This window comes from Kogia breviceps, chromosome 10, assembly GCF_026419965.1.
Source record: "Kogia breviceps isolate mKogBre1 chromosome 10, mKogBre1 haplotype 1, whole genome shotgun sequence".
NCBI lineage: Eukaryota > Metazoa > Chordata > Mammalia > Artiodactyla > Physeteridae > Kogia > Kogia breviceps.
In genome coordinates, this window is record NC_081319.1 from 67,711,571 (window position 1) to 67,739,556 (window position 27,986).

The 27,986-nt window shown below is 45.3% G+C and overlaps 2 protein-coding genes across 6 annotated transcripts; one reads left to right on the forward strand and one right to left on the reverse strand.

Moving 5' to 3' along the window:
* Positions 1-1,381: 1,381 nt before the first annotated feature.
* Positions 1,382-23,040, reverse strand: VPS52 (VPS52 subunit of GARP complex). Of its 5 annotated transcripts, none has more exons than XM_059075909.2 (20): positions 22,632-23,040; positions 21,710-21,794; positions 21,500-21,552; positions 21,244-21,319; positions 20,986-21,053; positions 20,517-20,692; positions 19,984-20,134; positions 19,590-19,690; positions 19,346-19,478; positions 19,142-19,199; positions 18,641-18,774; positions 18,041-18,196; positions 17,464-17,582; positions 17,063-17,186; positions 16,677-16,772; positions 16,459-16,566; positions 16,167-16,232; positions 2,629-2,740; positions 2,294-2,412; positions 1,382-2,087 (listed from the first exon to the last, which is right to left on the reverse strand). In XM_059075909.2, exons 1-20 carry the CDS (start codon positions 22,719-22,721, stop codon positions 1,941-1,943), a joined length of 2,172 nt encoding a protein of 723 aa, XP_058931892.1. In that variant the 5' UTR covers positions 22,722-23,040; the 3' UTR covers positions 1,382-1,940. The 5 variants fall into 5 exon arrangements, with proteins under 5 accessions (XP_058931892.1, XP_058931895.1, XP_066862116.1 ...); XM_059075912.2 differs by having other exon boundaries at positions 20,986-21,057; positions 22,632-23,006; XM_067006015.1 differs by having other exon boundaries at positions 22,582-22,955.
* RPS18 (ribosomal protein S18) lies at positions 23,036-27,945 on the forward strand. Its single transcript, XM_059075913.2, has 6 exons — positions 23,036-23,141; positions 23,614-23,712; positions 27,229-27,315; positions 27,404-27,505; positions 27,614-27,705; positions 27,829-27,945. Exons 1-6 carry the CDS (start codon positions 23,139-23,141, stop codon positions 27,902-27,904), a joined length of 459 nt encoding a protein of 152 aa, XP_058931896.1. The 5' UTR covers positions 23,036-23,138; the 3' UTR covers positions 27,905-27,945.
* The last annotated feature ends 41 nt before the right edge of the window (positions 27,946-27,986 follow it).

The following is a 27,986-nucleotide window of genomic DNA, read 5'->3' on the forward strand; positions in this document are numbered from 1 at the left end:
AACCGCTCTGTCAAAGCAGCCTATGCCTCCCTAGTCCCAAGTCCCAAATCCTGGGCCCTTCTGTGCTCCTCGAGCTGGGGCAGAAATCAGGTCAAACGTGAGAATATCTGGATCCCCCTGGTGGTGGTGGTGGGGTTCGGGGGTAGTAACGGGACAGGAAGGTGGAGGCGCCCAGCGTTGAGCTCGCGGTCCCCCAGAGCCCAGCACACCACCGCCCAGCACTGGGCAGGCCTCAGGGAATGTCTGGGGCGAAGAGTCAGGCAGGGTAAACCTGGAAGGACGCCGAGTGGAGGGGGAAAGTGGTGGTGACACCGGGTGAGGTCAGTTAAGGACACTATCCTGGTTCCGCCCCTGAGGCGTCTGAGCCAGTCAGGAGCCGCCCTCGGTCCCCAACATCTCTGCACCCTCCCCGGCTCTTCAGACTCGGTCCTTGAAACTGAAGCTCAGAGATATGGGTCTCAAAGCCAATCAGAGCGCTGCTCCAGAGATAGGGCGGAACCCAAAAAAGGCGGGCGCCGGAGAACGCAGCTCCAGCGACCCTGCCACGCCCCCTCCGGCGGCAGCCAATCGGCAGGGCCCGCCGGCAGAAACCGGTCCAGCTCTGCCTCGCTATGCGCTGTCCTCGCTTTCAGCCACCCGCGCTCCGGCCACACGCGGGACCCCTTTGTACTCTTATTTTCTCTGTCTCCGCGGGCGGGCTGGGCCTGCATCCAGAGTGCCGAAGCGGGGGCTGGGAGGGAATGATTACGCCATAGGGGCGGAGGAAGCGTCTCCAAATTACCTTTTTCCCCTGACTGCCCAGGCCTTCCCCCTTAGGACTTCAGGCGCCCCCATGTCTCCCCAGTCTAGAGTCTGAGTTCAAACGAGGTGTACAGGCAGCGGCAGCAGGCAGGCGCCGAGTAATAGAAATGGATGAGATGGTCACATTGCAAACCTGGCCTACTAATGCCCCAGTGGTGTGGGTACTGCAGCCCTCTAGCAAGTGGCTGTGACAACCACACCAGAGGAGTTAGGGAGCTGACACTGAAGGAGAGAAGGAAATCCCAGGGTCAGCCTAAGGAGGCAGGAGGCAAAGAGAGCTGGTGTCCGTGTCAGGGAGCCAAGGCAGACCTTGGACAGTGCCCAAGGTGGCACATCCCTTGATGCATCTGACATCTTAACCAGGGCCATTTCCTCCACCAGGCTGGTTACTCATGAAACAGTCTCCGCCCTAAAAGCACTACAGCCACTCTTTTGGCCTGAGGTAGCTAGAGGTGAGAGGTAACCATGTGCTCCTACTTTCTGGCCCAGGAGGTAGTCAGAGAGCAAAGTTGACCCTGGAGCAGAGATGGGGCTACTTGAAAGCCCCAGGATGAAGGAGAAAAGAAATGGGAAAAGAGTGTTATGTCATGTTAAATATTTATTGTTTTCTGCAGACTGACCTTGGTGTAACTCTCAAGCCAGGAGGGGACTAGTTAGTGTTCAAGTTGCTGAGATCTTAGGTCAAAAAGCTACAGAAAAGAACTCACTTTGAGTGAAAAGAAAAAAAAAATCAACCATTATGAGGCAGTCTCCCCTTGCCACACCAATTCAAAGCGTCACAACTCACACCATGGTGACAAAGCTCAGTGAACCAGGTTTTACTGGGAGAAGAAAAAAGCCCTGGGGGTGGGGCAGTGGAGGGAAAGAGAGGAATGACAAAACTGGAAAAATAATAAAGGTCATTTTGGAAGCCCAGGAGGAAGTAGTCCTGGGAAACCTGAAGACGTGGGAGATTCTGAAAGCCACAGGGATTCAGCTTATCCTGATGAGGCAGAGTTCTGGGAATGAAGGAAGGGTGACGCATGTCAAGGACCTGGGAGGCGAGGGAAGAACTGGAAGGGGGCCCCCAGGTGAAGAAGGGTATGGGATGGAGCACAGAAGTCCATGGAGAGGGCTGGTGGCTCCCAGGGTCCGGCGCATCAGAAGTTGGGCTTGTGCTTCTTGAGCTCCACCATGAGGTGGTGGATGTTGATGAGCTCGGCCCGGGCAGGCAGGGCTCGGAGCTGCGGCTGAGACAGCACCCGGTGGAAGCGATGATAGAGCTGGATCAGCTGGGTCAGCGCTCCCTGCTCAGAGAAAGTCACGGAGGGATAAGAGGTGGGGTGGTGCTAAGGATGATGATTAGGAGTCAGGTTAGGGCTCATCCAGAACTTTGGGCACAGCTGGTAGTTGAAGATCAAGGGTCATTTTTATGATTCTGAGCCCAGAGAAAAGAGGGGGGAAAATCAGTGATGGGGTGGGGTGGGAGTGGGGACTGGGAACTGCAGGTCACCTGGATGATACTGGTTCCATTTTTGAAGTTGGTGAAACTCCGCATTACATCCTGACTCAGAGACTCCACCGATGATTTCCAGGAACTACCAAAGCCACGTATTAGCTGAGTAACCCGGGCTGAGAGTAGGAGGAAAGAGATCGTGGCTAAGTGATATTTGATCCCTCTAAGTCCTCCCCAAGGCATAGCCATCCTCACCATGCAAGCCCTCTTTCCTAGTGTTCTAGGAAAGAACTCTTTCAGATCGACACCCTCCCCATGTAATCTGCATCCTTGGATTTTTCTTTTCCATTCACCTTTCCACTGACCCCACCACAACCACCCCATCCTCAGACCTTCTTCCCCTCGAAGTCGTTCAGCTTGTCCACGCTCAATCAAAGCCTCAGCTTCCTTCACAAATGCCACCAGACCCCCAAAGGGGGGACACAGCAATTCTTCAATGAATTCCTGTAGAAACATATACACATACAGAGTTGAGTTTACTGGTGTTGGCAGATTTTCCCCAATTCTGGCATCATGCCCAACTTGGTACTTAGAAAACTCCCATAACAGAACAGCTAAACTTTGCAAAGGTCATATACTTTAAGACACTGCCAGTCTCACAAGAAGTAGGGGAAATCTCCAAGGATTACCCTCCTCAAAAAAAAATTTTTTTTAATTACATTTGAAAAAAATTGAGCTGGGAGCAGAGGGCTGGAACCAGAGAAGTGGACAACTGGGAGAGGCAGGGCTACCAGAAGGCAAGTGGCCATGGCAACTCTGCTATTGGGAAGCTGAGCCTGACGCTAGCCTTGAGTGGGGATGCTGAGCCTAGTCTCTCACAAGAGCCTCAAAGAGGTGCCAAAGTAGACCCAGGTGGACGGCACCTTTCAGCTATGGCAAAGGGAGAGGTAAACCTTCCCTGAAATCCCCTCGATCCCAATTTAGGCCCCTATGACTGCTTAAGACCAAGAAAAGAACTCAAAGATCACCAGTCACAGAAGAAAGCAAGCTACCACGAGAGTCAGCACAGACAATAAGCAATGGACTTAGACCTCCAAAGATTGCCAATGTTAGAACTGTCAGATACAGAGCAGCTGTACATTCTGTAAAAACTGTTCAAGGAAGTTAAAGGTACAGACACAAACATGACCAATTAACAAGATTAGGAATGGAAAGACTTGAAACAAAATGGAATTTTAAAGAAATGATTTAAAAATTTTTAAAAAGTCAACTGGCTAAATTGCAGATTAGAAATATCTGGAAGCATGAGAGAGAAAATTGGAATTTATAATTAAAGAACTGACTCAGAATGCAGCACAGACAGATAAGGAGATGGAAATTTTTGAGACATTGTTAAGTGCAGAAATCTAATGGTCTAGGCAGTGATCCTGGCAAAAAGAGAGCCAAGAAGACATTATGTGCCCCTGATAAAAGTACACACCACTACCTCTCAAATAGCCTTGTAAAAAAAATCTAATTGGAACCTGATCAAGCCTTTCCATCGAATTACACATTTATGGGAAAAGAGGAACAGTTTAGGCATGCCATGGAATGCAGTCAGCAAAATCCAGGCTGTACATCATTCTACATGACAAATGACTCAATTTCTTCCACAAATAAATTGCAGAGCGGGGCAGGGGGGTAAGATGGAAGAGAAATTTATAGATTAAAAAGAGACATGTGAAAAATAAAAGAAAGACACATGCATGGATCCTGACCTGAACCACTGTTTACGAGATAACTGGGGATACCTGAATACTGGCTATTTTGAGAGTGGTTTTTTTCTTTTTTTGGCCGCACCACACGGCTGATCTCAGTTCCTCGACCAGGGATTGACCCTGGGTCACTGTACTGAAAGCGCCGAATCCTAACCACTAGACCACCAGGGAACTCCCTGAAAGTGATAATTTTTTTTTTTTTTTTTTGGTGGTACGCGGGCCTCTCACTGTTGTGGCCTCTCCCGTTGCGGAGCACAGGCTCTGGACGCGCAGGCTCAGTGGCCCAGCTTCTCCGCGGCATGTGGGATCTTCCCGGACCAGGGCACGAACCCGTATCATCTGCATCGGCAGGCGGACTCTCAACCACTGCGCCACCAGGGAAGCCCTGATAATTTTTTTTAAGTGTGATAAAGTATTGTGGTTTTTAAAACACATCCTGATACAGATGAAGTGATAGGGGTGTATAGAATTTAATTCAGGGACTTCCTTGGTAGCGCAGTGGTTAAGAATCTGCCTGCCAATGCAGGGGACATGGGTTCGATCCCTGGTCTGGGAAGATTCCACACGCCGTGAAGCAACAAGTGCGTGCGCCACAACTACTGAGCCAGAGCGCCACAACTACTGAAGCCCGTGCGCCTAGAGCCCATGCTCAGCAACAAAAGAAGACATCGCAATGAGGAGCCCACGCACCACGATGAAGAGTAGCCCCCGCTCGCCACAATTAGAGAAAGCCCACGTGCAGCAATGAAGACCCAATGCCGACCAAAAAAAAAAAAAAAAACTTTTAAAATTCAAAATCACTGTGGGTGGGGGGGACGGGTGGGAGGAGGATGAACAGTGAGTGTTGATACAGATGAAACAAAACTGTCTGTGAGTTGTTACTGGTTGAAGATCTGTGATGGCCCCTGGGAGTTCACCATGCTATCCTCTATATAGCATGTACATTTGAAATTTCCCAAAACACAGAGTTAAAATGAAAAAGCAAACAAACAAGTAAAAAACAATGGAAGGGAGGAATTAAAATAGGAAAAGAAAAAAGAAAAAACACAAAAACAAAAAACTCAACCCAAATAGTAAGATCTGGTAAGGTGAAAATGAAACTTTTATTCCATTTAAAAATAAACTACTTCCACTTAAAAATAAAATCTTTTGTGGAATCTAATATGGCACAAATGAATCTGTCTACAAAACAGAAATAGAGCAGAAGTAAGAAGAACTACAATCCTGCAGCAGGTGGAACAAAAACCACATTCACAGAAAGACAAGATGAAAAGGCACAGGGCTATGTACCAGATGAAGGAACAAGATAAAACCCCAGAAAAACAACTAAATGAAGTGGAGATAGGCAACCTTCCAGAAAAAGAATTCAGAACAATAAGAGTGAAGATGATCCAGGACCTTGTAAAAGAATGGAGGCAAAGATCGAGAAGATGCAAGAAATGTTTAACAAAGTCATAGAAGAATTAAAGAACAAACAGAGGTGAACAATACAATAACTGAAATGAAAAATACACTAGAAGGAATCAATACCAGAATAACTGAGGCAGAAGAAGGGATAAGTGCCCTGGAAGACAGAATGGTGGAATTCACTGCTGCAGAACAGAGTAAAGAAAAAAGAATGAAAAGAAATGAAGACAGCTTAAGCGTCCTCTGGGACAACATTAAACACAACAACATTCACATTATAGGGGTCCCAGAAGGAGGAGAGAGACAGAAAGGACCAGAGAAAATATTTGAAGAGATTATAGTCGAAAACTTCCCTAACATGGGAAAGGAAATAGCCACCCACGTCCAGGAAGTGCAGAGAGTCCCATACAGGATAAACCCAAGGAGAAACAAGCCGACACACATAGTAATCAAATTGGCAAAAATTAAAGACAAAGAAAAATTATTGAAAGCAAGGGAAAAAAATGACAAATAACATATAATGGAACTCCCATAAGGTTAACAGTTGATTTCTCAGCAGAAACTCTACAAGCCAGAAGAGAGTGGCATGACATACTTAAAGTGATGAAAGGGAAGAACCTACAACCAAGATTCCTCTACCCAGCAAGGATCTCATTCAGATTCGATGGAGAAATCAAAAGCTTTACAGACAAGCAAAAGCTAAGAGAATTCAGCACCACCAAACCAGCTCTAAAACAAATGATAAAGGAACTTCTCTAAGTGGGAAACACAAAAAAGAAAAGGACCTACAAAACCAAACCCAAAACAATTAAGAAAATGGTAACAGGAACATACATATTGATAATTACCTTAAACATGAATGGATTAAATGCTCCAACCAAAAGATATAGGCTCGCTGAATGGATATAAAAACAAGACCCATATATATGCTGTCTACAAGAGACCCACTTCAGACCTAGGGACACATGCAGACTGAAAGTGAGGGGATGGAAAAAGATATTCCATGCCAATGGAAATCAAAAGAAAGCTGGAGTAGCAATACTCATATCAGATAAAATAGACTTTAAATTAAAGATTGTTACAAGAGACAAGGAAGGACACTACATAATGATCAAGGGATCAATCCAAGATATAACAATTATAAATATATATGCACCCAACATAGGAGCACCTCAATACATAAGGCAACTAACTGCTAACAGCTATAAAAAAGGAAATTGACAGTAACACAATAATAGTGGAGGACTTTAACACCTCACTTACACCAATGGACACATCATCCAAACAGAAAATTAATAAGGAAACACAAGCTTTAAGTGACAACAGACCAGATAGATTTAATAGATATTTATAGGACAGTCCATCCAAAAACAGCAGATTACACTTTCTTTTCAAGTGCGCACAGAACATTCTCCAGGATAGATCACATCTTGCGTCACAAATCAAGCCTCAGTAAATTTAAGAAAACTGAAATCATATCAAGCATCTTTTCTGACCACAATGCTATGGCATTAGAAATCAATTACAGGGAAGAAAAACGTAAAAAACACAAACACATGGAGGCTAAACACTACGTTACTAAATAACCAAGAGATCACTGAAGAAATCAAAGAGGAAATCAAAATATACCTAGAGACAAATGACAATGAAAACATGATGATCCAAAACCTATGGGATGCAGCAAAAGCAGTTCTAACAGGGAAGTTTATAGCAATACAATCCTACCTCAAGAAACAACAAACATCTCAAATAAACAATCTAACCTTACACTTAAAGGAACTAGAGAAAGAAGAACAAACAAAACCCAAAGATAGTAGAAGGAAAGAAATCATAAAGATCAGAGCAGAAATAAATGAAATAGAAACAAAGAAAATAATAGCAAAGATCAATAAAACTAAAAGCTGGTTCTTTGAGAAGATAAACAAAATTGATAAACCATTAGCCAGACTCATCAAGAAAATAAGGGAGAGGACTCAAATCAATAAAATTAGAAATGAAAAAGGAGATGTTACAACAGACACCGCAGAAATACAAAGCATCCTAAGAGACTACTACAAGCAACTCTATGCCAGTAAAATGGACAACCTGGAAGAAATGGACAAATTCTTAGAAAGGTATAACCTATCACAACTGAACCAGGAAGAAATAGAAAATATGAACAGACCAATCACAAATAATGACATTGAAACTGTGATTAAAATCTTCCAACAAACAAAAGCCAGAACCAGATGGCTTCACAGGTGAATTCTATCAAACATTTAGAGAAGAGCTAACACCCATCCTTCTCAAACTCTTCCAAAAAATTACAGAGGAAGGAAAACTCCCAGACTCATTCTATGAGGCCACTATCACCCTGATACCAAAACCAGACAAAGATACTACAAAAAAAGAAAATTACAGACCAATATCACTCATGAATATAGATGCAAAAATCCTCAACAAAATACTAGCAAACAGAATCCAACAACACATTAAAAGGATCATACACCATGATCAAGTGGGATTTATCCCAGGGATGCAGGGATTCTTCAATATATGCAAATCAATCAATGTGATACACCATATTAACAAATTGAAGAATAAAAACCATTCGATCATCTCAATAGATGAAGAAAAAGCTTTTGACAAAATTCAACACCAATTTATGATAAAAACTCTCCAGAAAATGGGCATAGAGGGAACCTACCTCAACATAATAAAGGCCATATATGACAAACCCACTGCAAACATCATTCTCAATGGTGAAAAACTGAAAGCATTTCCTCTAAGATCAGGAACAAGACAATGATGTCCACTCTCACCACTATTATTCAACATAGTTTTGGAAGTTCTAGCCATGGTAATCAGAGAAGAAAAAGAAATAAAAGGAATACAAATTGGAAAAGAGGAAGTAAAACTGTCACTGTTTGCAGATGACATGATACTATACATAGAGAATCCTAAAGATGCCACCAGAAAACTACTAGAGCTAATCAATGAATTTGGTATAAAGTTGCAGGATGCAAAATTAATGCACAGAAATTTTTTGCATTCCTAAACACTAATGATGAAAAACCTGAAAGAGAAATTAAGGAAACACTCCCATTTACCACTGTAACAAAAAGAATAAAATACCTAGGAATAAACCTACCTAGGGAGACCAAAGACCTGTATGCAGAAAACTATAAGACACTGATGAAAGAAATTAAAGATGATACAAACAGATGGAGAGATATACCATGTTCTTGGATTGGAAGACTCAATATTGTGAAAATGTCTATACTACCCAAAGAAATCTACAGATTCAATGCAATCCCTATCAAATTACCACTGGCATTTTTTACAGAACTAGAACAAAAAATCTTAAAATTTGTTTGGAGACACAAGAGACCCCAAATAGCCAAAGCAGTCTTGAGGGAAAAAACAGAGCTGGAGGAATCAGACTGCCTGACTTCAGACTATACTACAAAGCTACAGTAATCAAGACAATATGGTACTGGCACAAAAACAGAAATATAAATCAATGGAACAGGATAGAAAGCTCAGAGATAAACCCACATACCTATGGTCAACTAATCTATGACAAAGGAGGCAAGGATATAGACTGGAGAAAAGACAGCCTGTTCAATAAGTGGTGTTGGAAAAACTGGACAGCTGCATGTAAAAGAATGAAATTAGAACACTCCCTAACACCATACACAAAAATAAACTCAAAATGGATTAAAGACCTAAATGTGAGGCCAGACACTATAAAACTCTTACAGGAAAACATAGGCAGAACACTCTAGGACATAAATCACAGCAAGAGCCTTTTTGACCCACCTCCTGGAGAAATGGAAATAAAAACAAAAATAAACAAATGGGACCTAATGAAACTTAAAAGCTTTTGCACAGCAAAGGAAACCATAAACACGACGAAAAGACAACCAACCCTCAGAATGGGAGAAAATATTTGCAAATGAAGCAACTGACAAAGGATTAATCTCCAAAATTTATAAGCAGCTCATGCAGCTCAATATCCAAAAAACAAACAACCCAATCCAAAAATGGTCAGAAGACCCAAATAGACATTTCTCCAAAGAAGATATACAGATTGCCAACAAACACATGAAAGGATGCTCAACATCATTAATCATTAGAGAAATGAAAATCAAAACTACAATGAGATATCATCTCACACCAGTCAGAATGTCCATCATCAAAAAATCTACAAACAGGGGCTTCCCTGGTGGCGCAGTGGTTGAGAGTCCGCCTGCCGATGCAGGGGACGCGGGTTCGTGCCCTGGTCCGGGAAGATCCCACATGCCGCGGAGCAACTAAGCCCGTGAGCCATGGCCGCTAGGCCTGCGCGTCCGGAGCCTGTGCTCCGCAACGGGAGAGGCCACAACAGTGAGAGGCCCGCATACCGCAAAAAAAAAAAAAAAAATCTACAAACAATAAATGCTGGAGAGGGTGGGGAGCAAAGGGAATGCTCTTGCACTGTTGGTGGGAATGTAAAATTGATACAGTCACTATGGAGAACAGTATGGAGGTTCCTTAAAAAACTAAAAATAGAACTACCACATGACCCAGCAATCCCACTACTGGGCATATACCCTGAGAAAACCATAATTCAAAAAGAATCGTACCACAATGTTCACTGCAGCTCTATTTATAATAGCCAGGACATGGAAGCAACCTAAGTGTCCATAATCGGATGAATGGATAAAGAAGCTGTGGCACATATATGCAGTGGAATATTACTCAGCCATAAAAAGAAACGAAATTGAGTTATTTGTAGTGAGATGGATGGACCTAGAGTCTGTTATACAGAGTGAAGTAAGTCAGAAAGAGAAAAACAAATACCATATGCTAACACATATATATGGAATCTAAAAAAAAAAAAATGGTCACGAAGAACCTAGGGGCAGGATGGGAATAAAGACACAGACCTACTAGAGAATGGACTTGAGGATACAGGGAGGAGGAAGGGTAAGCTGGGACAAAGTGAGAGAGTGGCATGGACATATATACACTACCAAATGTAAAACCGATAGCTAGTGGGAAGCAGCCGCATAGCACAGGGAGATCAGCTCAGTGCTTTGTGACCACCTAGAGGGGTGGGTTAGGGAGAATGGGAGGGAGGGAGATGCAAGAGGGAAGAGATATGGGGATATATGTATATGTATAGCTGATTCACTTTGTTATAAAGCAGAAACTAACACACCATTGTAAAGCAATTATACTCCAATAAAGATGTTAAAAAATGCAGTGAAAAACTGATACTTATGAATTTCAAAACATCTCTCTCAACTACTGATAAGTAGACAAAAAAAAAATCAGTAAAGATACAGATGATGTGAACAGCAGAATTAAAGAGCTTGATTTCCACACCTGACAATCAAAGAATACAATCTTCTCAAACATACATGGGGGACTTCCCTGGTGGTCCAGTGGCTAAGACTCTGCGCTCCCAATGCACGGGCCCTAGGTTCGATCCCTGGTCAGGGAACTAGATCCCACATGCCGCAACTAAGAACTGGTGCAGCCAAATCAACAAATTTTTAAAAATTAAAATATTTTTAAAAACCATGGAACATTTACAAAAGTTGATCGTGTCCTAGGCCAAAGCAAATATAAACAAATTTCAAAAAATTTTCAAATTTCAAATTTTCAGTACCAAAAGGCCACATTCTCCATCCACAATGCAATTAAGTTAGACATTAATAACAAAAAGATAAATAAACTACTTTTGGAAATTTTAAAACACTACTCTAAAAAATCTCATGGATTGAAGAAGAAATGATTGAAATATAAAAATTCTTAGAACTGAATAATAAAAATGCTACATATTTAAACCTACAGAACTCAATAAAAGCAGTAGAGGGAATTTCATAGTTTTTTTTTTTTAAATGGCAGTGCCACAATTTTGTTTGTTTGTTTGTTTTTGGCTGCGTTGGGTCTTCATTGCTGCGCGCGGGCTTTCTCTAGTTGTGGCGAGTGGGGGCTGCTCTTTGTTGTGGTGCGCGGGCTTCTAATTGTGGTGGCTTCTCTTGTTGCAGGGCACAGGCTCTATCAAGGGCACACGCGGGCTTCAGGAGTTGTGGCGCGGGGGCTTAGCTGCTCTGCGGCATGTGGGATCTTCCCGGACCAGGGCTCGAACCCATGTCCCCTGCGTTGGCAAGCAGACTCTTAACCACTGCGCCACCAGGGAAGCCCAGGAATTTCATAGTTTTAAATCTTCCTGGATGTTTGTGCTGGCAAGTTCTAAGATACTTCCAAGGAAGAGATCATTTCAATCTCAAACTCTTTCAGAATAAAAAGAATGAAGAAATACTTCCTTCCCACCTTCTTCTACAAATCCAGTATGACTTTGGTACCAAAACCACACAAGTACAGTACAAGAAAAGAACATCACAGGCCAATCTCGCTTCTGCACAGAGAAGCAAAAATTCCATATGAATTAGACCAAATCCAGAATGGTTTAATATTCTAAAATCTATACATGTAATATACCACACAGTAGGTTTTTTTTTTTTAATTGAAGTATAGTTGATTTACAACATTGTGATACTTTCAGGTGTATAGCAAAGTGATTCAGATATAGATATATATACAGATAGATATATACATTCTTTTTCAGATTCTTGTCCATTACAGGTTATTACAAGATATTGAATATAGTTCCCTGTGTTATACAGTAGGTCCTTGCTGTTTATTTTATATATAGTTGTATCTTAATCCCGAAGTCCTAATTTATCCCACCCATGACATAATAGATTTTTTAAAACTTAAATATATGATTACCTCAATGTATGCAGAAAAAGCACACATTCTTGATTAAAAATTCAATACCCATTCATGATTTTTAAAAAATTCATAACTTTTGGCATACTAGAGATCAAAAGGAATTTTCTTCACCTGATAAAGGATAGCTGTAAAAAACCTACAACAGTACTCTTAATGCGGAAATGATGAAAGCACTCCTTTTAAAATTAGGAAGAGATAAGCGTTCTCACTATCACCACATCTTTTTTTTTTTTTTGGCGGTACGCGGGCCTCTCCCTGTTGTGGCCTCTCCCGTTGTGGAGCACAGGCTCCGGACGCGCAGTCCCAGCGGCCATGGCTCGCGGGCCCAGCCGCTCCGCGGCACGTGGGATCTTCCCGGACCGGGGCACGAACCTGCGTCCCCTGCATCGGCAGGCGGACTCTCAGACCCTGCGCCACCAGGGAAGCCCCACTATCACCACTTCTATTCAACCATTCAGCTTTGTACTGGAGGTACTAGCTAATGCAGTAAGAGAATAAAGACAAATTAAATACATAGGGATCAGAAAAGAAGAAATAAAACTGTCACAATTCAGAGATGATGAACGCCTACAAAGAAACACACACACACCTCCAAAAATATTATTAGAAATAATTTAGGGGACTTCCCTGCTGGAGAAGTGGTTAAGAATCCGCCTGCCAATGGAGGGGACATGGGTTCAATCCCTCGTCCAGTAAGATCCCACGTGCCGCGGAGCAACTAAGCCCATGAGCCACAACTATTGAGCCCGAGTGCCACAACTACTGAAGCCCGCGCGACTAGAGCCCGTGCTCCACAAGAGAAGCCACCGCAGTGAGAAGCCCACACACCGCAACGAAGAGTAGCCCCTGCTCGCCGCAACCAGAGAAAGACCGCGGAAGCCTCCACGCAGCGATGAAGACCCAGCACAGCTAAATATAAATAAATAAGTTTTAAAAAATAAAAATAAATAAAGTTAAAATGATACTTTAGGGCTTCCTTGGTGGCACAACGGGAGAGGCCACAGCAGTGAGAGGCCCGCGTACCGCAAAAAAAAAAAAAAAAGATACTTTAAAAAAAAAAGAAAGAATTGAGGAAGGTGGCTGGCTATATAATCCATGTACAAAAATCAACAGCATTTCTACACACCACTTCAAACAAGTAAATTTCTTTTTAAAAAGACAATATTTAAGGAACAACAGTTTATTTAAAGGACAAATCCTAAAAGAATAAAGTCCAAACAGAGAGAAAAAAATGTAGTTATTATTTCTAGTAATTCCTAGTATTATTCTTAGTAATTATCCCTAAATAAATGTAGATTTATTTCTAGTAGGAAAAACTACAATAAAAACTCCTAGTGCAAGAGTGATTAAAAGAAATTTTCTTAACCTGATAAAGGGCATCTACAAAAAACCTACATCTACGTTACTCTTAATGAGAAAATGATAAAAGCATTTCTTTTAAACTCAGGAACAGGATATTATTCAACTATTAAACTCTGTCATAGAGGTCCTGGCCAGAAGAGTAAAAGATCAAAGACATAAGAAATTAAAGGTAAAGAATTGGGAAGGATTATGTATTCCTAGTAGGACTAAAGCTACATATTACACCTACCTAGGAACAATGCTAACAAAAGATTTGAAGTATCTTTGTGCTGAAAATTATAAAAGGTTATCAAAAGACACTAAAGAATATATTTTTAAATGTAGAGAGGGGCCATGTTCCTGGATAGGAAGTTTCAGTATCAAAAAGTATCAATTCTTCTAAACTGATCAATGCAACTACATTCAAAATCATTAATGAGCTTTTCTGAAAACTTATAAGCTGATCATAAAATTTACATGAAAAATCAAAAGGCCAATAATACTCAAGATAGTGATGAAAAAGAAGGTAGGAGAGGGAATTCCCTGGCAGTCCAGTCGTTAGGACTCCACACTTCCATTGCAGGGGCATGGGTTCAATCCCTGGTTGTGGAACTAAGATCCCACAAGCTGCATGGTGCCACCAAAAGCAAAACAACACAAACAAAAAAGAAGGTAGGAGAATTTGTCCTAAAAGCATAATAATTAAAACTGTTTTGCAGGGTAGATAAATTGATCAATGGAATAGACTAGAGGCGAGAGGCACATGTTTGTGGAGTTTTGCTGTGTGACAGAGACAGGACTACAGATCAAATGGGGAAAGAAAGGGACTTCCTATAAATGGTTCTAGGCCAATCATTTTTCCAAATAGAAAATAATTAGTTTCCTACCTCACATCATACACAATAATCAATTCTAGGTAAATTTAGGGCTTAAAAGTAAAAAGCAAAATTCTACAATATTAAGAAGAAAATGCAGTATAATATTTTTCTGACTTTGGGGTAATTAGGGATTTCTTAAACAAGACACAAAATTAAGGATTATTAAATTCATCAAGTTACAATTAGAAATTTATGTTCATTATATGATGACATAGAAAAAGTAAAAAGGGAATTCCCTGGCAGTCCAGAGGTTAGGACTCCACACTTTCACTGCCGAGGGCCAGGGTTTGATCCCTGGTCAGGGAACTAAGATCCCACAAGCCTCGCAGAGCAGGCAAAAAAATTTCTTTAAATAAAATTAAATTTTAAAAGAAAAGAGATAAAACACCTCCTGAAAGGTATCTGCAACCTATACAATCAACAAAAGATTAGTAGGTAAATGTATTAAGAACTCTTATAAACCAATAAGAAAAACACAAACGGCCCAAGTTTTAAAAGGTCAAATGCTATGACAGACATTTTACAGAAAAGAAAAATTTGTATGGTTACTTAACATTTGAAATGATGCTCAATCTCATTAGTAATCAGGAAAATGCAAATCAAGCTCCCAGTGAGACACCTACCAGAAAGGCAAAGATAGTCTGATCTATCATATGTTGGAGAAAATATGACTCAATGAAAATTCTTATACATTTCAGGTAAGGAATAAACTGGTCCCATCACTTAGGAAAACAATTTGGCATTGTCTCATAAAATACTAGCATTCTCTAGATGCAGCAAGCCTACTCCTACTTCCAAGAGAGATTCTTGATAAAACTTTTGATATATCTACGTGTGCTAAAAGACATAACTGTTCATAAAACAATGCTCACAGGAGCAAGAAACTGGAAATAATCCAAATGTCCTCTGTTATATTCACACAATGTAACATTATATTGCAGTGAAAAAGAATGAGCTACAGCCATATGTCATGACAGGACGATACTAGAAAAATTATGCATGAAATAATCTTGTGATTCTCGCTTTTATGGCACTCAAATACAAAACCAAATAGTTACTGTTTTGGCATACCTATAGCTCTATTTTTTTTTTTACTTTTTTTTTTTGGCCACACCATGCGGTATGCGGAATCTTAGTTCCCCAACCAGGGATCAAACCCGTGCCCCCTGCAGTGGAAGCACAGAGTCCTAACCAGTGGACCACCAGGGAAGTCCCTATGGCTGTATTTTTTTTTTTTTTTTTGCGGTACGCGGGCCTCTCACCGTTGTGGCCTCTCCCGTTGCGGAGCACAGGCTCCGGACGCGCAGGCTCAGCGGCCATGGCTCACGGGCCCAGCCGCTCCGCGGCATGTGGGATCTTCCCGGACCGGGGCACGAACCCGTATCCCCTGCATCGGCAGGCGGACTCTCAACCACTGCGCCACCAGGGAAGCCCTATGGCTGTATTTTTTAAAGCCAGGGCATGATAAAGACAACATTTAGGTCAAGAGGTGCCTCTATGTGAGACGGAGGGTGATGGGGTGGGATTTATTGCCAAGGTGTGTGGTAAGTTCATGGAAGTCTATACCATTAAAAAAATACAAAAGAAAATAAAATAGACCAATAATGACAGCATGTTGTGAACCAAGAGTTATAACAATTCCAATTCTGTGTATCTGGAGTCTGCTGACGGCCCCTACACACATACATACACACACACACACACACACACATTCTCTCTCTCTCTCTCTGAACTAAACAGCACATGGGACTATCCCTTTCCTCCTCCCCACACCCCTACCTGTGTCCGAGCATTGAGCAGCTGTTGGAAACTTTCAACCTCTTTGCTGTCATCCGCAGCCCGCTCCTAAGGGAAGACAGAGGGAAATCTCAAGTTTGGGGAGAAGCTGCCCTTCACGTCAGAATATCCCCTTCTCCCCACATTTACTGTACGTAGCCAGATGCTGTGCCAGTCTGCGAGAATAAAACACCAAACAAAGCCAGCATAATCTTTGCCCTCGTGGAGGTAACGGAGCAGTGGGGGGAACCCGAATTCTCCGGGGAGAGAGACAAGGAGAAAGGGCTTCAGGTACCATCAGCACCCCCAGCATCATGTCGTAGTTGTTGATCAGAAACACAAGCTGCTCCTTCCTTGAGGAGAACTCGGCTGCCACTCGGAGGACAAAATTCTCCACCTCCACCTGAAAAAATGAGAGGAGGAGGTGACAGGAGCAGGCAAGGGCCTCCACCTCACATGCCAGCCCCCTGCAGCAGCCCTGTGGCTCGGAAACCTCTCCCAGACGCCCCTCACCTGTAGCTGGCCCAGCAGCTGCATCGTCCGTTCATTGGGAATCGTCTGATTGATGCTGACAAGAGCCGAGGAGAACTCTGCATAGCGGCGTGTGATCTGAGAGAAAGAAGGTAGGAAGAAAAATCAAGCCACACCCCTGGCCCAACCCATGAAACCCCCAACTCCCTTGAAGCTGGCCAGCCGGTCTCTGGGTGACTCCCACCTCCATGCCCTCCCACCACAGTGCCCAGCCCACCCTGAGTCTGACCACACTCCCAGACTGCCCCTCACACAGCGTGGCTAGCTGTCCAGCCAGGCCCATGGACACAACCGTGAACCCGGGTGACCCCTGCAGCGAGGCTTCAAGCCCTGCCTTTCAACAGCCCGTTACCCCTGCCCGCCCTCACATAGTGAGGCCGAGTGTCCAGCCCCCCGAGGCGCTGAGGGTCAGTGCTGCGGACACTCTGGACGTTCATCTCCAGGATCAGTTCAAACCGTGGCCACAGCAAGGCAAGCACTTGTTCCCAGTACCTGTGGGCTTGATCAGAATCAGAGATCTGGCAAGGAACGTCAGGGGTGGGGGTCAGGGGGAGGGTGTATGTGCGGGAACCCTGATCGATGGGTGATTGCTTGTAGAAGCTGGAGTGGGTGTGAAAGGTGAGTCTGGAAGCAGTAGTACTGCCTCTAGACAGACAAATGGAAACAGGGTCAATGGTTCAGGTCAGGAGGAGCCCACGGGTCAGGGCAGGCTGGTGCAAAACCAAAGATTTCAAGGCCAGTGGGACATCAAGGACCAGAACTCAGCGACCTGTCCAGGGCAGGAACATCCCTCTTGGCTGCAATGTTGCGGAATCGGAGGACAATATGGATACAGAGAAAAACGGCAATGGCGTCGTAGCAGTCAGTGAGGTAAGATTCCAGGTGTTTCTGTGATTTAGGAACAGGCAGGGGATTGGAAGAAAGTATCTGTTACTTTGCTTTTCCCAGTGGCCATGGGCAGATGCTTGTGCTCCCCTGGGGACGTGGCACTGGGGAAGGGATCTAAATGGCAAATGCTCCCTCCTTCTCTGCCCACTGGCCACTCGGGTGGTCCTGCAGCCTTGCTCCCCAGATCTAAGCTCACAAGCCCATCATAGCAGAATTCAGGGCTGAGCACCAAGCTTTAGGGGCCCCTGAGTTTCCAGGTGCTGTCACCTGTGTGTCCCCAGGAGCCTCCGGGACCCCAAGCTTTGATGGTTTCATGGGCAATCACACAGCGAGGACGTGGCTCATGCATTTTAGAACGAGGGGATCCAGGTTTCAGTAACCCCAGGGCTATGACCCCACTGTGGTGTCGACGAGAACTGGGGACAGAGATCTAAGAGCCCGGGAGCAAGGGAGCCTACCAGGGTCATGTTGAGCGTGCGGCCCATGACTGCGTGGAAGAGGTCGTGTGCAGCCGAGCCAGACACCACAAAGAATTCACAGATGAAAAGGTATTCACGGCAGGAGTTGTCAAGGAGGGCGTAGTGCTGGCTGCGGAAGAGGGCCTCGAAAGGATACTAGGATGGAAGAGGTAAGAAAAGAGACAGACGGGATGGACCCCGGTACCAGCAGTCCATGGGCACAGCTGGGAAATCAGCAAACCTGGGTAATGGGAGCTCAGGAGACCCTCCCCATCTACCCCTAGTCCGGGCTGTGAAAGAGCATCCTGAACGGGTACTGAAGAGGTGGAGGGAGGGGGGGCACGAGAAGAGGCCGCCCCCCACCTGCTGTTGCTGCTCCCATATCCTCCTCCACACCTGCCTCATGACATATCACCCAAGTCTCCCCTCTGTACACCCGAAGTCAATGGTCCCAACCCTCTTATCACAGAACACTGGGGTGACTGGACAAGGGGACTCGCACGGGGGCCTGCAGTGGGGGAAGCTTTGCCCTGAGGTCTGTACTCGGAGTTCTCCCGCCCCCCCCCCACCCCATTGGCTAAGGCTTGCTTCTCCGCCTACCCTCTGTTCTCCCCGCTGGGCGGTGTGGGGCACAAGGATGGGGGCTTCCAGTTCAGTGGGGGAGATGACAGAGCCCCGGGTCCCTAGGGTGAAGATGGTGTTCCTGCTGCGGAGGGATGGCTTTGAGAAGAATCGTGGAGAGTCAGAGTCAAGGGAAACAGTGACTTCACAACTGTGATGGAAGGTCAAAGACTCAGGACCTCCAGGGGCCCCCAGCAGCCAGACACAGCCCCAGCGCCCCTCTTTCCCGATTCTGGGGCCCCACTTCACCTCACATCGGTGAATGGACTCTAAGGTGCCTCTACACCCCCTGACATCATATGCAAAACTCCGTGTCAAGATGATTTGTGTGCTTTTCTGGGGAGGGAGGCCACAGCCTTGATCACATTCTCAGAGGTTTTGGTCCCACAGAACAAAGTAAGCAGCAGTGCCTTGGAGGCTGGAGCCAGAAGCCCCCTCACTCTCCAGACCCAGCATGAGGGCCCCTCAGCTCCAGGATATCTTTCTTGGCTGTATCTTCCACGCCCATTAGATCATCCTTCTCAGCGACTTCCTCATACTAGAGAAAAGAGCAGAGAGAACTGGGAACCATCGCTTCCCAAAGTGCAATAAAAAAATGTCTTTTTATACTGTCTCCCATTGCCCCGTAGCTGCCCCTCCCCCCAGCCCAGGGGCTCAGGACTGCCTCTCCCTCTGTGGCCTCACCTGCACCTTCATGAGCCGCCCCAGGTAAGAGCGGTAGTAGGACAGGTAGATCTTGCTCAGTGTCTCCACATACTCATCCCTGATCTCCTTTGCGGTGGCCCGTTCGTTGCCCAGCAGGAACTGATAGAAAAACCTGGAGGGGCCAGAGACCAGTGAGTCTACCTGACGGCCCAAGACGCCCAGCATCACGCTGGGCTGCTCAAGAGCTCCGAGGCCACCCCCAGCCCTTCCTTTGGGCGACAACCTGTACTTCAGCAGGGCCGTCTGGGGGATCTGATAGTTGGTCATTGGTTTTCTGAAGGAATAGATCTTCTGAAGGATGAACTCTCGGATCTTCGTCACTGCCTAGACATGGGGGACCAAACACAGGGCATGAAGCTGCAACCTTCTCACTGTTTGGGAATTACTGAGGGAAGGAACAAATGTTGGATATAGGAGGAGGAAGAGTAGAGAATACCTCTTTGATATTTCTTAAGACTTTCAGCGGAACCCAGAGATGTGAGAATGAGCTCTGCCAGGTAAAGGCAAAGTGAAGTTCTTGGGCACAGGCTACAATGAGCTTTGCCAGGGCAATTCAGGGTGGACTTCTCAGGGAGGCTGGTTTGAGTAGTCTCTAGGGTATCCACCCCCCTCCCCACCTTGATCCGGAGCCGGTCGAGCACGCCTCGGACGTCTGCGCAGGCTGCTGTGCCTCTAGCCTCCTGCTCTCGGACTGCAGCTGCCTTGGCATCCAGCTCCTGCAGCTGCTCCAGGAACCGGGGCTCTGTGACTGGTGCCTCCAGAATTGCCCTGGGGAGCAAGGAGAGGTGGAATGGGTGAGGAGGGAGACCCAGACACCCCTAGACTCTAACCATACCCCTGGCATCCAGCCTCTGTCTCCTCTCCCTTCTTACACTGCATCATAGAGTCAGGACACATGTACAAAGTTTTCTGTTCCTAGACACACACACCTCCACCACCCATGTAAGCCTTGGACCCCCTTCTCTAAGCCCGACCCTGGATGATTCCTAATCTTTGATGCCTAAAGCCTGCATCAAGGTTAGGAAGAGCTGTCAACCTGCTCATCAGTTTCTGGAAGTGACGTGATGGAGACCCATGTGGTAGGTAGGGTAGGTTGCTCCAGCCCATCTACTTGGTACAGACATTATGCCCCTTCAAACTGATGACTCACGTGACCAGAGCAGAGGGCACGACCAGACCATCAACAAGCTCCCCGAGTTTCCCCCGGACAGCCTGGCGGTTTCGAAGCCGAATGTTCATGGCTCCTGACTGTTCCTGCAGTGTCCGGATCTCAGAGCTGATGGAGCTGAGATCACTCTGAAAAGCTCCCAACATCTGCTCCATGCGCTGGGGGAAGGTGGAAGAGTTACTGAATGGCCATAGGGTTGGCAGGGGATGAGTGGGCCACCCAAGTTTCTTGGTAAAGTCTCCAGTATCTATCAGTCCATAAGGGTAGTGGATGATAAGGGAAGAGGTACCTGAAAGGTCACTGGCAAATAACATTAGTCATAGCGGCAACAACAAAAAAGGCTGCTGAGGTCATCCTGAAAGTGACTCTAACTGTCCCCGCCTGAGGCTGATGATGTAAAGAAAGGTCCCAGAGACCATGATCTGGGCTCAGGATTATGAGGGTTACTAACCTCAAGGACAGCATCACAGGCTGTGATCTGGTTGTGCAGAGATGCTATGTTCTCACTCTCTTGGATATCTGACTCACAAAAAGTCAAGGGGCCTCACTGTGGAGATGGAGATCCTCAGACCCGCAGGACCCCTCCAACTTCTCCTTGAGGTGACATAAACCTCAGAAAGAAGATGGCAGCCCCAGCTGGGCTGTCAGCACCATGCCCCCCAAAATGCCCATTTTAATAACACCACCCTTTTTCTCTGCTGCAGGATACAATCCCGAATGGATTTCTGCTCAATCTGCTGTAGCTCCAGCTCAACCTGCTTTGAATAGTGACGGAGATCCACACCCTGAGAGGACAGAGACGTGACAGGTCAGGAGAGAGTCAGTGAAGGGATGCTGGAACAGAGTCAATGAAGGACTAGAGAGTAAGACACCACGGTGGTATTAGAAGAGCAAGAGATTGTTTTCTTCTTTTCTCTGAGGGGAGGGTAAGTGGAGGGACAGATTAGTATAGTGGAAAACCTCACCGTTTTAAGAGCTTCCTTTACTAACTCATCCTCCAGATTCGCCTGAATGTGAACTGCAAATAGAAGTTCATCATAAGGGTCCATCCAGCTCCTCCACAGCTCCATCCCCACATTGAACATCTGCACACTAACCCCTGCCTTAGTACTTCCAGCCCCCATGCCTCTCAGGTTATAGGAACTGCATCCCCCCACCCCCGTGCCATCACTTACCATCCACTTCATCCAGGATGAATTCATCAGAGGTGATGTCCAACTCTCCAAGCTGCAATGGCTCCTGAAGACCCGGACCACCCTCCTGGAGAGGGACAGGTTAATGGGAAAGCAAGGAGGAGAACAAAATACAATGGGATAATCACCAACCCTTCAATTGGGGGAGAAGGAGTTTCACTGGGGAGCCATAGGTAAATTCTGAGTCCAAAAATTCCAAAAGTCTCACATTGTCTCAGTCTTACTGATTGGGGCTGATGGGTAGGGAATATGACCAGCAGACAGGCAACCCAGAAAGGGCGGAGGTGACCAAATGAGGAAAATTAGGAGATGCAGAGGACAGAGCAGAACCTGCAGTTGAATTTAGGATCTCTAGACTCCTGCTATCTTAGGTGTTCTATCACCATCCCTCTGGGGAGCCCCAGCCTTTCTAGAAATGTCAGCTAACCTATAGTGTTTACCTACATACCAGGTGCCATCTTATTTGTATTCATTTGCCTAATCCTAACCGACAACCTATACAATAGGTCTTATTTTCTTTACCTCATAGGTGTGGAAAGTGATGGCACAGAGGAACTAGTTAACTTGCCCAAAGACACACAGAGTGTAAGTGGCAGAGATGGAATTATATCCCAAGCAATCTAACTCCAGAGGCCATGTTCCTAGCCGTTACTCTACACTGCTTCTCTACTCTGCCCAAACATCTGGAGATTAACTGAAATTGTGGCCCCAGAACCTGAGTCTCGGCCATTCTGGTCCCCGCTCAGGTTCAGGTCCGATTTCAGGAAGGTGTATGGAGAGCCAAACTGGGTAGCATCACCGGTAGCAGCCGAGCTCCCAACCTTGTGCCTACACCCAGCCCAGGCCTTTCTGACCTGAGGAGATCGGACAAGACTCTGGAGGAGAAACAGCCCTGCGTTCTCACCAGCGGGCCCTCCTCCTCCTCCATATCTGAGGCTCCGGCCCGCAACACCAGCTCCCGCGCGGCTGCAGCCATGGTCGCAGCGGCGGCCATTCCGCGCAGCCTCACTTCCGGCAGCTGTCAGACGAGTCTGTTCCCCGGAGTGGAACTACAAGTCCTGGAGTGTCTTGCACGGCGCGAAATCGCTCCCAGATATTTGAGTTAAATTGTTTGCCTCCAGCCTTTCCCTTTCAGCTCTAACCGCTTCACCCAAGTGCAAATGGGAATTGGAAGTCTTAAGCACGATCTCAATCCGGAACCTTCGTTGCTCTCACACCCAAGAATTTTACGAACATGTAAAGAAAAACCGCACCGGAAGTCTTGGCTCCAAACTCCGACTCTTGCACAGTTTCCGGAAGCTCCTCATCAAGATCGCTCCGCCCCTTCCGACGGGCAGCGATATAGTGCTGGTACGTCACTTCTGTTCTCTCTTCCACTGGAGGCCTACACGCCGCCGCTGGGGCCGCCGCCATGGTAAGACTGGAATCGGTACGGGGATCTGGCGACATCGGAACCGGGGCAAGGAAGGTCTGCTGTCAGGGGGCAGAAAATGTTCTACCCTGGGGGCCTGCAACTTTCTGTGTGGAGCCTTGGATCGCACCCCTGGAAAAGGACGACTAAAGACATCCAGTTCTGGGGAGTGGGGCCGGAGGAAGTGATTCCCCGGGCGCTGGAAAGGCGTGGGCGTGAGTGGGGGACCTCCGGCCTCCGCCACTCAGAGTGTACTTTGGGAACGGGCAGGAGACGTGCTTCTTCCCGGAGGTCGCGTTTTTCCAAGCCTGAACACTTGATGTTCCTGCTTGTATGCAGGACTGAGGAGTTTGTTGTGTCGTGAAAACCTGACGGGGGCTTCTTGCTCTCTGTGTGACAAGCTTAACGCTCGTGTTTGAGGTTACGGTTTAATGGTAGTTCACGGTGTCTTAATTTCTCCCCGAATCTCTGTCAGTCTCTAGTAATCCCCGAGAAGTTCCAGCACATTTTGCGAGTACTCAACACCAACATCGATGGGCGGCGGAAAATTGCCTTTGCCATCACTGCAATTAAGGTAAAGTAGGGTAAGGACTACTTGGGTTGTTAACAATTGAGCTGTCATTAAGGCAAGGTGGAGGAAGTCCCAACCAGATCACCACGTCTGCTGGGTAAAAAAAGAATGGTTAAGCGCGCAACTAGTCCCCTTAACCCCTTAACCGTATTTGCCCCAAAAGGTAAGTGATAAAAGCCAAAGAATAGTCTCACGTCAAGCCAACGTATTTCACCTAGGGGATGGGGAATGGATTTGGTTGTCTACCTGAATTCACTAAAAACTTCCTGGACCATCAGCCATCAATCAGCTTGTAAGGTCCGTGCGAGATTTGGTTTCTGCCCCTCTCCCCCAGCGCATTATAAACAGCAACCCTTCCTGGGAAATGTGTATATCCTAGGAATTGGATAATTGTACATTTTGAAGGGTGAGTAGAAATGCCAAGAGATTCTAAGTTGGGAGGTGGGATATGTCACTATGTTGTGACAGGACACCATTATAAGTATTTTATAGATAGGTTGTTAATTTAAAACAGTATATCATAAGCTTTTCTTTATAAGATCCATCGCATTTACTGTTTCATTCTGTAATTCAAGGAGCATAGCTTTCATACTTAAATGGTACATATGAAGACTGCTTCCTTCTGTTCTGTGAAACTAGTAAGGCAGTGTGAAATACAGTACAGGCTTACCTCATTTTATCGTGCTTAGCAATAATGTGTTTTCTGTGGCAACCCTGTCTCAAGGAAGTCAGTTTTCAATAGCATTTGCTCACTTCACATTTTGGTAATTCTTGAAATATTTCAAACGTTTTCATTTATATTTGTTATATTTGTTAATGGTGATCTGTGATCAGTGGCCTTTGGTGTTACTATTGCAAAAATACTTAGACTTGATGAAGGCTCAGGTGATGGTTACCACTTTATAGTAATAAAGTATCTTTTAATTAAGGTATGTATGGGGTTTTTTGAGACATAAGGCTATTGCTCCCTTAATAGATTACATAACTTTTACATGTGCTGGGAAACCAAAATATATTGTGTAGCTCCCTTTATTGCAATATTCACTGTTTGGCATGGTCTGGAAGTGAGCCCACTGTACCTGTGAGGTTGCTTGTTCCCTTTTTAAAGGCTGTAGATGAGATAGTGAAAATAAAAGATGAGCATGGTTAGTAGGATGCTTCTGTTAAACCCTTCCTCTGCCTCTTTGAAATTAATTAGTTTGTAATTTGTTACCTTAAGTATGTGTCAACCTTTGTAGTCAGCTTAAAACAGTTTAACCAAAGCAGTTTCCGATACTTAATGAGTGTTTTGATAAATCTTTTTATTAACTTGATGCCCTACTTATCATTGGGAAAGATTAGATATAGACAGGTACTAGGGCCATTGCTAATTGTGTGGAAAGTCAGCCTTTGCTGGCTCTTCCTCTGGTGAGACAACTGAAGCTTGCAGGTGGTCTTTTGGAGGGGGGCAGTGTTTAGCTATTGCATATAGTGCTATTACAAATGTTCTAGTACATGTACATATACATTCTTAAAGAACATCCATCTGCATTTCTGGTAGGTATATAGGACATGTATATGTTTAGCTTTAGTAAATACTGCTAAACAGTTTTCCAAAGTGCTCGTATCAATTTACACTTTCTACGAGAAGTGTATGGGAGCCCTGTTGCTCCACCACCTTTGCAGGTGGTCTTTTGTTAATGATCTGGAACGTAGGGTGGGGTAATACTTAGAAATTGGAAGAAAGTTGCAGGGGGGAGGTTGAGTATAAGGAGGTGTTCCTCAAAAAAATGTAGTTAGAGGAGCAAGGTTAATTGGCCAGGGAAAGGTGAAGTATTGAAGTTGGCACAAGCAGAAGAGGGTATTTGCTGAGAGGTAATACACACCTGCAAGGTTATTCTGTGCCACGATCCCTTTGTTGTTTTGTTTCCATTTGTACACTTTTGCTATGAATATTCCTTAAGGCTGGTTGTTCTGCTCTTTCTCTAAATCAGGATGATAACTGTTGTCTGGATTGTTTGGAATCATGGAGAGGGTCGGAATTGGTCACAATGACTGGGTTTCAGAGACTAGTATGAAGTTAGTATCAACTCTTCTGTTATATGGTCCAGGCCCTTGAGCTACAAAGATGAGAAAGTGATGATTTCCTGTAGTGTACTCTTCTGGATGGAGAGAATAAGGGTGGTCTGCTTGGGCCAGAGTAAAGGGATCTGGGGATCTAACTTAGGAGGTTGGCAAGCCATTATCTAAATAGGGCTTTCAGAAATCTTAGCTTGACAGCAACTGTTTTAAAAACTTGTTTATGGAAAGTTTTAAACACTTAAATGTAGAAGAAAGAGAAAGTTTGAGAGAGACTTAAGATCCTAGTCTCTTCCAAATCAATCTGGTAATTTGACTTCCTGGTCACTTTCTTACAGAGAGGAAATAACCATCTATTTCAGTTTCCTGGGGCCCTTGTAACACAGACTTGTTGGCTTCAAACAACAGAAATGTAATCTCTCAGTTCTGGATGCCAAACATCCTTGCTTTCTTTGTGTTACAGCTGCCTCACTCTAGTGTCTCGCCTCTTATCACATGCCTTCTTCCCTCTGTGTCTGTGTCCTCTCCTTTGATAAGAACACCAGTCATTGGATTTAATCCAATATGACCTCATTTTAACAAACTATATTTCAAAATAAAGTATCGTTTTGAGGTTCTGGATGGCCATACATTTGGTGGGACACTATTCAACCCAGCACACAGTCCTTCACTATCCAAGTCTATTTGGTTTGTGAATTCAGGTGGCAAGGAGTACCAGTGGTGGTGGTGATATGACATCACTGATTTAAGTGTTCGTTTATTTTGATCGTGCAGTGACCTACCCAAAGGATCATGGCCCGTGGCCCTTAGACAACGTGAGCAACTGACATTCCTACCCCTTAATCAACCCTATTAATTCAAAATACCCTAATCTTGCTGCTTTGGTGCTACCTCAGCTCTGAGGGACATCAGCTTCATCCTCCACGATACAGAAATGAGGTGCCATTCTTGGGTGCTGCTGTATTGTCTTTTTTTTTTTTTTTTTTTTTTTTGTGGTATGCAGGCCTCTCACTGCTGTGGTCTCTCCCGTTGCGGAGCACAGGCTCCGGACGCCCAGGCCCAGCGGCCATGGCCCACGGGCCCAGCCGCTCCGCAGCACATGGGACCCTCCCGGACCGGGGCACGAACCCAAGTCCCCTGCATCAGCAGGCGGACTCTCAACCACTGCGCCACCAGGGAAGCCCTGCTGTATTGTCTTAACAGCAGCATGCCCAGCATACTCCGTATGCTGGGCAACGTGGAGAAAAATGATTCTGCTTTCAAGGGGTATATGCCCCAAGTTCTCTGGTCCAGCCCTGCCTCTGAACAAAACTTTTTCACTTTTAATGATTAGGCTTTGTATCTGGAAAAGTATAAGGCACTAGGTTATTATAGGACCTACCTTTCTGTGCTTTTTGAATCATGGGTCTATAAAGGAAACCCCAAAAATCAGACTCATCCGACTCTGAAACCTTTCCTCAGGGTGTGGGGCGAAGATATGCTCATGTGGTGTTGAGGAAAGCAGACATCGACCTCACCAAGAGGGCAGGAGAGCTCACTGAGGATGAGGTGAGGACAAGGAACTAGGGCTGGGGGTTGGGCCTGTGGGGAGGGGGCGGGGAGACCATCTGGACCTGACCCTTGTCCTACCTGCCAGGTGGAACGTGTGATCACCATTATGCAGAATCCACGCCAATACAAGATCCCAGACTGGTTTTTAAACAGACAGAAGGACGTGAAGGATGGAAAATACAGCCAGGTGTGTATTAAGATGAGAGAGATTAAGAGAAAAGCAGGGTGTCCAGTTAGAATTGGTCATAGGCCAGGGGGTAGAACAAGCATACCTCACCATCTCCTTTGTATCCAGGTCCTGGCCAACGGTCTGGACAACAAGCTCCGTGAAGACCTGGAGCGACTGAAGAAGATTAGGGCCCACCGAGGGCTACGCCACTTCTGGGGGTGAGTGGGGCGGGGGTTCATCTCTGCCTGTCCCTAGACTCCCAGGGAATTCTCATGCTCTTTTTCCAGATGTTTGTTTTGTATGGTGTAAGACCTGTAACCCTTCTCTTTTCTCACCTGCAGACTTCGTGTACGAGGCCAGCACACCAAGACCACAGGCCGCCGTGGCCGCACCGTGGGTGTGTCCAAGAAGAAATAAATTTGTGGGTGTTGTCTGTTAATAAATAGTTTATACAGTTATGGCTTCCTTCTTTATGGATCTTTGCATTTTTCTGGAGACA